Source organism: Beta vulgaris, chromosome 5 (genome assembly GCF_026745355.1).
Source record: "Beta vulgaris subsp. vulgaris cultivar EL10 chromosome 5, EL10.2, whole genome shotgun sequence".
Classification (NCBI taxonomy): Eukaryota; Viridiplantae; Streptophyta; class Magnoliopsida; order Caryophyllales; family Amaranthaceae; genus Beta; species Beta vulgaris.
This window is the reverse complement of record NC_079206.1, coordinates 60442986-60458917: the sequence shown is the minus strand read 5'-3', so window position 1 is coordinate 60458917 and position 15932 is coordinate 60442986. Positions and strand designations below refer to the sequence as shown.

At 34.7% G+C, this 15932-nt stretch overlaps 1 protein-coding gene across 1 annotated transcript; it reads right to left on the bottom strand.

The window, feature by feature from the left end:
* Positions 1–867: 867 nt before the first annotated feature.
* LOC104894205 (protein JINGUBANG) lies at positions 868–2490 on the bottom strand. Its single transcript, XM_010680385.4, has one exon. The coding sequence runs from the start codon at positions 2239–2241 to the stop codon at positions 1012–1014; it is 1230 nt and encodes a 409-aa protein (XP_010678687.2). The 5' UTR covers positions 2242–2490; the 3' UTR covers positions 868–1011.
* Between the last annotated feature and the right edge of the window lie 13442 nt (positions 2491–15932).

The window sequence follows — 15932 nt, the reverse complement described above, 5'->3', positions numbered from 1 at the left end:
CCTGCTGGAAAGGGTGTCCCTTATAATAAATGGGTTTGAAGTGCTAGCAAAGCTGCATATTTTATTGATTGATCATAGCTTTTAATTGATGGCAAGTCATCCCAATGGAGACAAGGTGAGGCCAACTTAAAAACTTAGCTTATTATTGGATATAACATATGATGGACAAGGCTTTTATTGGACAAGGTTAATATTAGGCCAAAATTGTAATCGAATAGTAGTTTTAGACAAAGGTAAAAGTAAAATTATGTATGGTGCGGAATTTTACATTTCTCATTTCTCTCTCTTATAACATGTCGTTATCAACCTGTTATCGACCTGCAAACTGCAAATTTCGGCCCGGTTTTGATAAGGTGATGTCTATTACCCCGACCTGCTATTTATCCGCACCAAGCCGTTCTATAATTAGGTCTAACTCTATTTGATTGTTTTGTATATAGTATATTGAGAGTATTGGTAAATTGTTAGCCACCTAACAGGAGCAAAGTGGAGAAAAAAGCTATCATTTCCCTTGCCCTTTACTTTTTAGCTCCTTTAGTCCCTTAAACAAAGGAAAAAAATTGTCATTTTAGCTAACTTTTATGTAGCTGACCATCACCTGTTTAGAGTTTTTCATCATATAACATCAATTTGTTTATCCAAGTGACACCACTTTCGACCCGACTCTAGGGCATCATTGTCATATTACAAGTGAAATGTAATGTTCTTTTTTCCCTCTTTTCCCCCCAATAATGGCCTTAAAATCTGTATGTTTAGCCATAAAAACCTCCCAAGTTAAACCAAAAGAGCAGGACGCAACATGTTTCCTTAAATGGGAATAAAGTAGACGACTGTTATACTCTGCTGTGAAGCAATTAATGTCCACACTTGTACTATAATATCATCGTTTATTGATACGTTTATGACATCAAAAGTTCACTTTGATTACCTGCAATTTGTGAAACTATAATATTAATCATCTAAACGATACTAATCTATAAGGTAATATGCTTACTGAGCACATATGATGGCTTACTTAGAAACCAATACCTGCCACACTCGAATATCACAATCTAAACTTCCACTATAGAGAAGATAACTCGAAAATGATGTGCTATCATGTGGGCAATAAGCATCAGCTGCTGCAGTCAAGCACTTGACTGGACCCTGGTGCCCTTCTAACACTGTCAAACAAGAGTAGTTTCTCCCAACCCTTCTCCAAACTCTTACAGTTTTATCAGCTGAACCACTGAAAACCAAGTCATCAACTGCAGCCAAGCACAATATGGCTTTGGTATGGCCTCGTAAAGCTCCTAGAAGTTCCATGCTGTCATCATGGCTGCTCTTTTCCCACACTAATATTGATCTATCACATGCCCCAGAGTACAATAAAAATCCATCAGGACTAAGCGCCAAGGCGTTTATCCCTGAATTGTGCTTCTCCAGTGTGTTAACCAGAGTGTGCCTCTTGTCTCCCGGAAGTTTCTTCCATACTTTGATTTTCTTATCTGCAGATCCTGTGTAAACATCTCCATCATAAGACACTGCAACTGCATTTATAGCATCATCATGTGCATTTTTAATCGACTCCAAACATTTGAAGTCGGATGTTTGCCAGACTTTAAGTGTTCTATCCCATGAAACAGAATAGAGCAGGGACTGATCTCTTGATAAGGCTAGTGCAGAGACTGTGTCAACATGATGTACCCATGTACATTTTTTATGCCTTCGAATTTCAACTTGATTGTTTGGATTTAAAAGTTTTACAGTCCGATCACCAAGAGTGGGTAGAGTAGCTATTTTTTCATATTTTATGTTCTTATGCGGGTCTTGGGTTTTTATCTTCCATACTCTAATTTTGCAGTCCTGGTGTGCAGTGAAGAGCTGGTTAGCTAAAACAACCAGAGACTTCACTGCACCTTTTCCAACTGCCACCACATTATTAGCTATAATCTCATCATCATCTTCGTAGCTGTGGGGGTTGCGTTTCCATAATCTGATTTCATTATCGGAGGACCCCGTGTATAGGAATTTTCCAGCCAAAGTAAGAGAGAATATGTAGGAGCTATGTCCTGTGAGAGTTGTTAAGCAGTGGCTTAGAGTGCTGGAAAGATGGTTTTGTTGATTGGGATGCGATGTAAGGGTTCGAACTTTTGGAAGGCTTGGGAGAGAGGAGAAGGAAGCTGACCTTGAATCATAATGGTCACCCTCAGTATCATCAGTTGAGTAAAAACGTGAAGAATGACATGATGAGGTCTGCATTTTAATGCATACAGAAGAAATTAAGGCAGAGGTTGTGAGCAGAGATGGTATGAGTTTGTCTATTTTCTATAGCTAAAAAGGTGAGAGGAATAAATGATTGAGTTCTTGAGAAGAAAAGGTTTGAACTTCAGTAGGCTAAAAAGAATGGGAAGAATAGATGTGCTGATAGAGAGGATGCCTTATATAGAGGTGCAATTCTTTGAGTGGAGGGCTCCTGGATTTGCTGGTTTTGACCTATGACTGTGAAATTTGATCAAATACTTAAAATAAAAAAGTCTTGATAAAGTTTAACCCATTCCTGAGTGTAAATTCTTGGATCCCCTCTCGAGTATTTATTCTGAATACCTTTACACTGGAACGATTTTAAGTAATTTCAGGCCGATAATAAAAGTTCGGCTTAAGTTTCCCTTGAGATTGGACTAAATTCCTTTCTCATAGAGATGTGTATGTCACCCCTCCTAAAGTTTGTCTTCTTATTGGGAGATGAAAAAGTCATCTACCATTAGATATGTTTTACAAATACGTAGTTGTATATTTATACTTGGCATGGTTTTAGTATTTGTTTTTCTCAGTACTTTTGAGCAGATTATCCATATTGTTATATTGTTATCTGACCTCTGCCGGCTAATTAACTTTTGTATTTTGTTCTGTGCTGTCTAAATATGATTGGTTTGTACATATATATTAGTTGCTAAACCAAGATTATGACCTTGGTAATTGGATAGGAATTTGATAATCGACACTTTGATTGGGGTAGTTGAAACCAATGGTTATTAGAGGAATCTAATCTTCAGTCAGATATACTCTTTACCTTTTTGTGTATTAGCAAAGTGTTAGTATTATAATCATTCTAATCAGGTGTATTAATTATGAGTTCCTGACCTGAATATTATACATCTGCTATTTATATTTAGATAAGTAGGTAAGATCCCTAGTCTAGATAAAATATGGTTAGGAAAGCAATGTGATACTGGAAAATTACGTCCAATGCATTAAAAGATTGGAGAACCAAGAACATTGAACTTGTAACTAGTGATGTGTTATAGATATATATTGATTTCAACGTCAACTGTAGATCAATTTCCTTGAAAATTGTGGATGGTTCATCTTTGATGGAGTTCAATGAAAATGAAAAGGAGCTTCTAGGCCTTAACCTTGAGTTGGTCCATTTCAGCAATTTCTTGTCAACTCATGGTTCTCATTTTAGTAATGATAAAAACTATGAGTTGTCAAATGACGCACTATAATTTTCTAGTAATGCCTAAATACGTATAAAATATTGTATTTGACATAAAATGGGACATAAAATGACATGGAGAGAGTGGTATTAGATACTACGAGGAAATCCAAGTTTATAACTATGATATGCAAATAATAACACATTTTATCAATCCTCTAAATTTCTGAATGCGACAAAGTATTTAGTTTTCTAAAGTATCTTCGTGATATGCATAATTGGCATGTGAATTATAAAGTGCGCAACCTTCCCGTTGGTATTTCTACGTTTGTCTAGCACACTCCGAGTGTCGCTACCGATCACTGCGTTATCTAAATGTGGTATTAGTTATTAATGAAAAGTTATAAAGAGAAACACGTTTAGAGTTGTATTACTATGAATATTACATGAGACTTTCCTTGTTAAATTACATGTGAATTCATGATACTTACCGTACAAACCGTTTGTTTAATAGGTTAAACTAAATTTAAAATCAGCTATGTTCTTCTAACTCAAGACACATTACATGGAATGATGGAATTGAGAAGATATTTTCAAGTCTAGTAGATGCCAAAGATGGCAGAGAGATACTTTCTTAACCACTTCATGTGTACTATTAAGACCTTTTTGGAATTAGTTATTGAAACAAATAGTTTGTGATCTTAGTTGCACTTGCATCTCTTTTCTTTTGGAGGACTTTATTTCCCAATTGTTTAGATTTAAATCTCCCCCTTTATCCTAAGCCCAAGGAAGTCCTTACCACTCTTGAAAGTGGACGAACAACCCATGTTTAGGTGCAATTTAACATTTTGAAGTTCAAAACTGCTTTTTCTTTTATTTAGCTGTTAACCGTTGATTATGGGCATGTTCACTTCGGCATAAAACAGCTGAATTGAACTAAACTGAATTGAATTGTACTGAACTAAACTAAATTGAACTGAAATGAACAGTGATATGTGAGAGTAAAAGTATTGTCAAGAGCTGAACTGAACTGAACTGGTCTGAACTGATATGAACTGAACTGCATTGAACTGAACTTAACTTAACTAAAAATAAGCTAGGGAGAACAGGCCCTATATCATATCCCTAAACAATGGATCATACTTTCTTTTTTTTATATACTTGCATTATTTATTTATTTTCCTAAAATGAAACTTGCATATTACTTCTATCATTTTCTGAATCTGTAATGTGTTTTGTTTATCTCTCTCTCCTAACCTATGTTAGTATGGTATCGCTTTTTATTTCTCTCTAATCTATGTGTCTTCTCTTTCGAATAATTATGCCCATGCTATATTAATGCAAGTATTAGAAAAACGGAGGAAATACTATTTGTTCTTAAAAAGTGATTTAGAAGTATTATTTTCTCCAACTCCCGTTCATAAAATCAACACCATTTGTCGATATGATGTCTACTCTCTGTTGGAAGTTTGGAACCTCGAATTTAAAGAGGGGAAAAGGAGGCCCCTTCAATTTAATGCTATAGGTTCTATAATCCCCCACTCAAGTTCTGTCTAACAAAAGTATATCTTCATGATCATACTAACATGGATACATGTAAAGCACTCCTATATCCTTTCCTGTAATAGATGTAGCTGTTTTTTGTTGTTTTCTTAAATTTTGAACTAAAATGCCCATTAATTAGTATTCTAGTTTAACAGATAATTTTAGATAGTGATTATATTAGTGGTTATAAAGTACACTCAAAAATAGCAAGTAAAATTAACTCTAGGAGTATTAGAAAATTAGACAAGGCCGAAAGCAGCAGCCTTTGTCTCTTATAATTGTGGTCGGTACAAAATCAATTCTATAGCTTAATAGGTTATCAATTTTCCATCTTTCTTTGATTTCTATTGGTAACTGTGCTTTGTCCTTTGTTTGATTGTTAATGAAATTGATGAAATGTTTTTTTTTCTGTACCAATGCAGAGCAAATAGGGTATAGTATGGTAGTGGTCCAAACAGCAACTTTTGTTAAGCCTTCTCTCTCTTTTTTTCCCAGCCTATAGTATGTGTCTGATTACGTTCTATGTCTGCATTTCTTTAAGATTGAATATGCAATGAGATGTTGTTAGAAAGTTCCAAGATTTTAGCACTTTGATTTATAAATTAAGGTTAGAAGGACCCTTTACCAATAATATCTGTAGCTTCTGGTTATTCCTTATAAATGGTTCTTTGGTGGACTTGGAGCAAATGTTGTAAATGAGGTAACTTTCTTGTATATTTTTATGCTCCCTCTATCCTATAGCTAAGTTAGAATATAGGAAAACCGAGTAATAAGTTAACATACTACTCTTGACAAAGTTTATATCGTATTCTCTTGTATCGTGATCTGTACCTTTTAACTCAACTTTTTTCTCTCTACTTTTTCTTCCTCGTCTTTTAAATGGATGGATTTTTTCTTGAAAGAATTTCTTAGAGAAAACCTTTTTTACCAAACGGTCAGGTGTCTAACAAGAGCGAAACATAATAGTGGAGCGTGGAGCGCTGGCTACGCCGGAGCTGGCCAACAATAGTTCAAATTCCTTAATTGCCCCCATAGACTCATTGTTGGTTGTGTGATACTTAACCAAACTGTTCCTTAAAAGAAGTTCATAGTTTGGCATGAATGCGACAATGTCCTTAGATTAGGCCTTATGAGCCCTAGGTGGAATCGACCCATGTGATTTGTAGAGTTGTAGTATCATAGATGATAGACCTATTTTATTTCAAGGTCTTGTCATTCCCTCCTTTTATTCTATGTTTCACAAGATCACTGTTTTTTGTGCAATTTTTTCACCAATCATAATAGTGCCGTCATCTTCACCTCACCTGATTCAGTCTCAGTTGGTTTTGGCCGTTGGAAAGAGATAAATATCAACCGTTGAGGCGTCTTTTGAGCTGCTAGATTATGTTTCTCAGTGTGACATCTGTACCACTTAATATAGTATAGTAGGAAGTTCTCTACTTGAAAGTCTAATGTCCACAACTAGAGAAGAGAAAGCTGATATAGCATCTGATTTCCTTTCTGCTTTTATGTGGTAAACACTGCTGTTGCATGTTCTTATGGTTCATTAATTTGAGGAAAGAGTAAAAACAGATGGAGAATGTTCTGACTTCTGCCCAACTATGAGTGAGTTTCTAGTTGCACTTTTAAGCCCATAAACTAGTATCAATTGGTTTTGATTGCAACTTTCTGCTGTTAATTGTGTGGGACTGACAGACATGAGCCATATATATTGGAGTTCTGGAGTACTAACAATGAAAGTTATAAGCCAGCTCGCTTAGTTAAATGGTCTCGTGGGGTTGTTTCTGAAAAATAGGATAGAATCTCATTTACATAACTGTGCTATGTGGCTTTGGCTCTTTTGGCTTACCACCAAAAGTATCATCTTCTGTTCTAAATAAGGGTGATAACCTATGTTGTTTAGATTCTTCATTTTACCAGAAGTACCTGTGTCGGATCCTCGACACTCGCATATGAGTGAGACACTTGGACACTTCATTTTGGGTTCAAAAACTGAAAAGTTCCATAAAATAGCTGAGTTCGACACTTGGACACATATACGTATCAGACATGGGTACTCGAATCCAAGCCGCATAGGTGATAACATGTTGAGTTTATCTTTTAAGGTTCCTCGTAATACTTATATATCTAAGTCTGAACTAAATCTTTTATTCTATTAATCCGAGTAAAGACTTTCGAAGTCCGGATTGAGTATTACTTGTCGTGTAACATTCAAATATACATCAACCTTAATTAACATTAATAATGACGAGTAAGCTAAATTTTTATGGTCTGATTCACGTAATGTAAAGTAATGGCAACTTGAAAACAGTCCATCGTTTCCATGTTAATTACTCCACTCAAGCACACACTTTAGATTGTGGAAATTGGGTGTTGAGTAGCTTTTGCCTCTCAAGGAACATATTTGCTTCAACTTACCATTGTTGTCGTGGTTATAATGTGATCTGGGTTAACGCACATGGCATTAAAGCTTTAATTCTGCTGCTACTCTATCTTGCCAAAGCATTTTCCTATTAGAATTCCTATATTTGGAGTTATTTGAGGCTCTCTTATTACTTTATAGAAAATAAAGCATTTAATTTTAGGTGCGTTCTCTTCATTTGAACTTATTTAATAAAATATTAAACTTAATCTTTATCCGGATTGACCTGATCGTCCTTAAAATTCACTTTACTAGTCCACTTTAATATTAATAAAACACATTCATCGATGTTTTAGCTCTTGAAGATGGAAATGAGAGAACTTATAATTAGAAGTCAAACATTTATAGAAAGTATACTTGATAACATTATAATCCGTTTACTAATGAGTAATGACATATCCCCCTCATTTTTTGGTACTACTTTATAAACTTATGGTACGTATTTAGATTCTTTAGGTACACCACCATAGTACAATGAAATGACATGCTTATCTTTTAGCTTATAGCGAAAGGATTTCCAATTTATTGTTGCTTACTTACATATATATGATTATTGCCCCTTCTTTTAAATTGAGAGAAATTGAACTAAGCTAAATTAAACCAAATTAAATTAAAATTGAACTGAAGTGAACTGAGAGAAACTGAATTGCAAAGAGTAATTGAACTAAAACTGAACTGAATTGTAAATAAGTCAAAAAGAACATGACTTATATGAAACCTTATCCTCCTACCTTGTAAGTTGTAACACACGGCAAAGTGTTAACTTTCCATAATACAAACTAAGAGCAGAGTGGTGATGCCTCTACATCTAGCATTGGGTAGACCTCATACAATAACTGTCCTAACTAAACAATTTTAGATTATGTTATTATGAAATATTAAATAGCATTATCGAAAAAAATTGATGATAATTCTGATACAAAACGTTCTGGTCATAAAAAAGTTAAAACATATATCCATTTTATGTGAAATATTGTCACTAAGAAGCAATAACAAGTATATTCCTTTGATGGTAAAAAGAATCAAGGGCAACACTATAGTAAAAAGAATCAAGGGCAACACTATAGACGTCTAACTAGTACCATTCCAAATAAGTTTACCGATTAAGCTAATTGAAAGCCAAAACAATGGATATAAAGTAAGGAGTGCTCACAAAGGTTATCAATTTTTCGAATACGGTCAGATGAATCCGACGGAAATCATCCTCACGACTACAAGGGATCGTTAGATTGTCTCTCCAGCAAGGCTGTATTTTCCAGCGATATAAGCGGGAGATGTTCCACATTGCAAGATTTGTTTGACGATCGTAGTTTTTATGAAGGAATTTTTTGTTTGATTCAACTTATGTATTTGTTTGATTCGATTGCTTATGTAGATGTCGTATGACTTTTTATTAATGAATTAATTTTACTATTCAAAAAAAAAAAAAAAAAAGTAAGGAGTGCTACTATAAATGTTATGATAGCCTAAAAAACAAACTTCTTTCGTATATATATGAAAATGAAATATTGAAATTTTCAGTCTTTAAAACTAGTATTGAGCCAATATTTTATCTAGTGATACATTTATAAATTTATAAAAGTTGATATTTTGAATATATAAATTAAAAAAAATCCTACAAGATTTCATATATTTCAGGATAATATTAACTTTGATAGATGTTTTTCTAAAATGATCAAATGACTAGAAATTTATCTAAATGCTTAGATTTTGATAAGTTTTATCTTCTTTTTTTTCTTTTCCTTTTGCTCGTCATTTCCCGTGTTTTACTATCTAAAGTTTTGACATATTTTCATTTAATTTACTAACCTTGTTATTTCAGCTCATTAGATCATTTTGAGAACTCTAGTTAGATCAATGCTGAGTATTTCAAAGAAGGAAAAACATATTTGATGGACTCACATGTTAGAAGTAGAGGAATGATAAAACACTCATTGTGAACGGTCAATATGTCCACTCACAATATTTTTTATTTTTTCAAAAAATTACTTTTATTTTAAAAAAAATCATGACTAAATAAAAATATAAAAAGACAACTTTTTGTCAAAAAGTAAACATGTGATCTCTGACATAAAGCAAAAAATTGCATGGATTTGCGTGTCTGTTAGCTTTGGTCCCAAAAAAGTACATTTACTTATCTATAAGAACCCATGTATGTGCGTTCGAAACCCTGATTATTGATAAATTAACCACTGTTTATGTGTTTGAAAACCTTGTTTATGTTAAATCAATCCCTGTTTGTGTATGTAAATATATTAAAATGACAATATTGTCCCTATTAAATATGTAATCTCTACCAAATAGCAAAAATCTGCATTGATTTGCGTGCCCCATTTAGTTTTTGTCCCCAAAAGTACAATTGGTTATCTATAAGAAATCCTCTTTGTATGTTTGAAACTCTAGTTATTGATAATACACTTATTATTATTACATCAATCCTTATATATTTGTGTGAGTGGCCAAAATGAGCGTTTTATCACCACTCCTAGAAGTAGGTGTGTCATTCATAAAGATAAAAATATGAGAATCACTCCATGTGCTGATACAATCATGATTTGATTTCTTTACACAATTGCTGGAACTTCTTTTCTTTAGTAGCTTGTATGCTTGTGTAGATTTGGCCAAGTTTTACCTTTCTTGAGATGGTGCTTCATATCTTCTTTCACCTGGATTCTATATCTGGAAGTAAAATCTAAGACTTCATGTCAGGTTGCCACGTCCAACCCTTCCCCCATACCTTTGCAGCCCACCAATTATCAATGAGTCCGGATCCTCTAGAATACTTTGCTGTCGTTTTTACTATATTTTGTATAAATTCGCTTAAATGTCACTGAAAGCTGGTATGTTTTTGCTATGGCGTCAATGGATCATAATGTTATCAAGTACTACTTTTTCTCCAGCTTCATTTGTTCACTTAAAATAGATTATAACTCATCTTACCTTATGATGATTCTTATGTGATACAATTGTATGATAAGATACTAAGATATAGATAACTTATGATATAATACAAGTACACACTTTCTTTTCACCGTGTTTTCTGATTTCTATTTAAGCAAAATATAGTTATATAGTTTCTTGTTATATTCGTCTCGACATCTTTTTTTTTTTTGATATCAACTTTCATAATTTTTACTTATAGGAAATTGTATATACTAATGAGTAATGATTTAAGCTATGTATGCGTCCATAGAAGCGTATCAAGTATTATGAAACAAAGTAACTACAATAAAAGCTAGTGTATTGTAGGATGACTTTTTACAGATGATGTGATATTTTACGCATAAAAACATGAGTGCGTCTTAGGTATAACATTTTACACTAAAATTTATTATGTAACATGCATGATGACATATACTCCAACTAGGAGGACATGGGATATACAAATAATGACATGAATCTCATGTCATTTAGACATTTATTTCATGTCACTTGAGATCTTTTTCCAAAAATAATTGGTGATTTGTGGGTCGTTACACCATAATTTATGGTGTAACAATTACCCCTATAAATTTGTGTTAAAATATTGAGACGAAATAACCATATATTATATGCTGCTCCGAGATTATAGGGTTATTCTATCCTCAATGTAGGAAAGGTTATAGGAATGGAGAAATAATTTTATGAAAAACTAATGTATGTTGTACAAATGATCCAATTAATTGGACGGTCTAAAAGTTCCAACTCCCAGGCCAACAAGTAACAACAAAGTAATTTTTGGCTCATTCCTCAAGTTCAATATTGTTGAAGGCCAAATTTCCATATTCTATCTGATGCGCAAGTGGGGAGTGCCATGGTGCACATGTACATGTACACATAGAAACAAGAATATGATTAATTAAACTAAATGTTAATGATGGATCGTGTTTATATTAAAGTAGTATGTTCTTTTGGAAATAAACAAGTCACAAATCTGGTATAATTAGATAGATAAAAACTTGTAAATACTTGTCTTAAGGCATCATAATTATATTCTTTTGTCACAAAATAACAAACTAACAATAATACCATATTGTTTCTACTTTAGGGTATAGTGGGAAGTTGAGTGTAATTGGTAGGCACATTTTTTTCTAGGAAAAGACGTAGTGCAACTTGCCGAGGATTGCACCCTATTTTGTTCTTTGTTCATTGATTTACTTTTTGGGATAATAAGCAGACAAATATCTGTTTGAAACCTCAATGTATCTATAAAGGAATGACAAAATTAACATGAAATTTGACAGCCTGCATGAAATCAATCTGGAGACGAAAATAATTCTCTAGAAAATGATCATGACTAGACGCTCATCGCTTAATTTGATGGTTGACTGAGCGGGTAGGACATAGATATAAGCATATAGCAAGGTGACTCATCGTTTGATAAGGTGGTACTTGTTGGTATACATCTCAAGTGCTACATCGGATAGATAAAGAGTTATCTAATTTATAAAAGTTCACTAACTATATTAGTATGAGGTCTTTAGGAAGAAGGTCAAAACAAATTTGTGCGGGATAAGTCCAAAGCGGACAAAATCATACTAATGGTGGACTCATGGGCCCTACAAATGGTATCGGAGCCGACGGTTCGGCTGAGAGAACCCGCATACAATGGTGGACCATATGTGTGGCTTGCTGGTGTACACAGGGTGTAGTGCGATGTAGATCTAGGGTGTAGGTGCAAGTCTTTGGTGGTATTTTGTGTGGTTCTTGAAGATGGGTGACTCCGGTAATACATGGACATGCGATTGTAGAGCAGGAATATGTCAGGGTTTCAACCTAGAAGCACGGAGCGGAAACATATTGGTTGCAGGCATAGCTCGGAAGCATGGTGCATGAAATCTAAAGACGTGTGGAAGACTCTCTGTGTGACCTCGCGATGGAAATTTGTGTTTGGTGCATTGTGTTGAAAAGTCTTCCTAATATTATGGTGGTCAGGCGGCATGTTCCGCATTTGGCGACGGTACAAGATGATTAGACGGATTATCGCTGGAAGGGAGGCTTGTGGTTCTTGGTCTAAGGGGAGGATTGTTTAATATACATCTCAAATCCCACATCAGAGAGATAAAGAGCTACCTAGCTAATTTATAAAAGTTCACTAACTACATTAGTATAAAGCCTTTTGGGAATGAGCCCAACAACAATCCTTACAGGTTAGGCCTAAAGCGAACAACATTATACTAATGATGCAGCTCTAGGTTGACTCGTAGCCCTACACCTATGGTGATGGAAGTGGCTCCCAGATTATTTGAAACTATGGGGGTGTTCTTTTACTCTTTTTTCTTTTTGTGAAAGATAAATTCCATTAATTGCAAATATACAACATCTATACTGAATATTGAACATAACCAAGTAAAATATTGCTTAATCAATTTTAAATATTCTTTGCTTAAACTATAAGAGCTTTCAACCATAAATTTAATAAGGCGATCCAAAAGATGTATTATGCATGTAACTTTCTACAAGGATCTCGATTTAGTAGACAATTAGCCTATTACAAAGGAATAACGAAGCCTAATTGTATTGCAGTCACGTGTTTACTTGTTTAGGCGATTGCTTGTGAGCTTACATTAATATGAGAAGATGACTTTAAAATTAGATTAACCCGAGAAAAAAAAAAGAGAGGGGAAAGCGATACTCCAGACTCCAGAGTATGCTATTTGGACAATGAATGACCTTATCTAGAAAATCACAACTAAACAATTTAGACAAAATAGAATTGTGCATCATGTGTTACATTGCCAAGGTCCAAGAATGGGGTTATATGGTCTTATAGAGACCTTGAAAGAAACTTCTATGAGGAAGGACTTTCATTTTCAGCCCAAAGAAATCAGAAACTTGTGATATTATTTGGGCTTGCACTCATGTTCCACAATTCCACATGCATAGAATATAATACACCCCACCTAAGACTTATTGTTTATGTTGATGTAGAGAACATGGAACAATATAGCTTCTAGAGTAGAGAATTGTATTTCGACGCCATTGTATTTTGACTGTTCAGTTGGCGTTGGTAGACCAAAGCTTCAACTGCCGCCAACCATAGTCCTAAATCATCCTCATATATCGGATCGGACCAATGGCTTCTAGTCTTCTAGATATACGTAATACATGATGTGCTCTGAACCCTACTTGTTTCTTTTGTTACCTTTGAAGATTTTAAAAGTCATTGTTTCTGGTTCTCAAAGACTATTTCGATTTTTCCAATTGCTTATTTTAATTGTCTTACTTTTTTTTTTTTAAAGAAAATTAGTTAGGAAGAAATCTTTTGCTCAACCATCGGAAAGGGTCTTCAATAAGAGGTCCATTATTACAAGTCAGATACTTTTGGTTCTCTTTTAACCTGAAGCAAATGCTTGGTGTGTGTAGAACGCAAACAAACGGGGACATCAGTGAATCTCATGCAGAGTAATCCACGTGGATAGAGTATAAAGCATGTGAACCTCACATGTTTTTTTTAATTATTTGTCCTTTTAATTGTATAAAATATAAAATAGAAAAGATGATTGACATGTGAAATCATTCCAAGAAACAAGTAGCATTTGGCTAACCAATGTGGGTTTGTAACTTAAAATAGAGTTAGCTAAAATCTAAGTGACACTCTTAGACAATTTTCTTAAAATGGAGTTAGCTAAAATCTAAGTGACGTTCATAGTCAATTTTCATTTTGGTCAACTATTAAAGTTGCTTTTATCTTCCAAGATAAAAATAGTGAATAGTACCCGTTATTAGTTTATACTTCATTCGTTTTTTAAATTGTTACGCTTTCTTTTTTTTGACCATTTCTATTTAATTGTTATCCTTTCATTTTTTCTCCTTATATAGTAACATATCACATCATTATACTTCCTCCGTTTCAAAATAGATGGGACATTGTGATTAAAACGGACTCCTAGGCAAAATTTCATAAGTATGTTTAGGTAGTATAATTAATTCTAGTGGTCCCTGTGAAAAGGAGGGAGAAACCTCTCCCCCAAACCTGCCCACCGGAAACCACCCCCCTACCTGCCCACCGGAAAACCACCCTCCCCCAAACTCGCCCACCGGCCATCCACCACAACACCTCCACCACCGGTCACCACCATCACTACCGAAAAACTTAAAAACAACCCCCACCCGAAAAACTCAAAAACAACCACCACCACTCAAAAACAACCACCACCACCCGAAAAACTCAAAAACAACCTCCTCCAACATCATTTCTCTTCCTCTTTTCCTCTTCTTCTTCTAACAACAACAACAACAACAACAATGGCGAAAAACAATACCCTTTCTCATCTTACTTTACCGAAAACAAATCCGAGTTAAAACAACAACAATCGCCGAATTTCAACAACGTTTTCACTCCACAAGGTTCTTCTACTCCCTCGAAACTCGGGTCATTAGATAAAATCCGGAAGAATTTATCGGAGTTTCGCCGTCGATCGTCGGTTTCTAGCCGGAATCTCCTCCTACTTTTCAGCGAAATGTCGGAAACCCTAACCCTAACATTGTCGGGCAGAATCTGTTGAGAATTTGCCGGCGAATGTGTTTGGGAGGGAGATGAAGGAGAAAGAGGGGAAGAAAGGGAAAGAAGGCGGTGGCAAGGTCGAGGTGGTAGTGGTGGCGTTGGGTCGCATCTGGTGTCGAGTTGGTGGTAGTGTCGGGTTAGTAGTGACGGTGGTGGTCTCAGAGAGGAGAGAAAGGGTGGTGGCTAAGAGAGAGGGGTGGGTTGAGTTGAGGAGAGAGAGAGATGGTGGTGGCTAAGAGAAGGGGTGGTTGAGTTGAGGAGAGAGAGATGGGTTGGTGGCCTGGTGGCTATGAGAAAGGGGTGGGGTGGGTCAATAAAAAATGGTGGGAATTGTTAGTTTTAGGTTAGGATTAATCAGATTATTAGAGGTAGATTAATGTACATAACAAAGTTAGTAAGGGTAAAATGGTAAAATTATAAGGCAAAAGTTACTAAATAAGGAAAAAAATAACAATGTATCATCTATTTTGAAACACCCCAAAATAGACAATGTCCCATCTATTTTGAAACGGAGGAAGTATAAACTTTTCTACCTTATATACTCCATCACCCATTTTATTAATCCACCCAAAATCTTTTCACCTACCTTATTTTCTCTTTCCACAATATCTTAATGATTCTTTACATTTCTCAAAAACCAAATATCCTTTTGTGTACTTTTTTCATGTTGTTTTTGCAGAATTCCCTTGGTTTCTCCTCAAAATGGAGTGTAATATATAATTAATTGTCAATGGGGGCTATAGAAGATAAATAACTGTCGTTCAATATCACTCTTCCAGGACAGATACTCCCTCCGTCCCATAATATAAGTCTTGTTTCCTTATAAGGTGTCCCACAATATAAGTCTTATTTATGTTTTCAGTCAATAATTATGCCCAAGATACCCTCATGTAATTAAGTTAATTTCCAAAATGTCTTCATAACTTCAACTTCCAATACACTATTATTAATGGCAAAATGAAATTTCTTACTCCATTGAACTCCTCTCCACATTAAACCATGCAAAATCAATATTCAGTTTATATTTTTTGTTAAAAAGAAAAAAACTAAGATAGTGTTTC

Bases quoted from the DNA above. Each gene is read 5' to 3' on its own strand.
- LOC104894205 (XM_010680385.4), bottom strand. From the start codon at position 2,241: ATGCAGACCTCATCATGTCATTCTTCACGTTTTTACTCAACTGATGAT.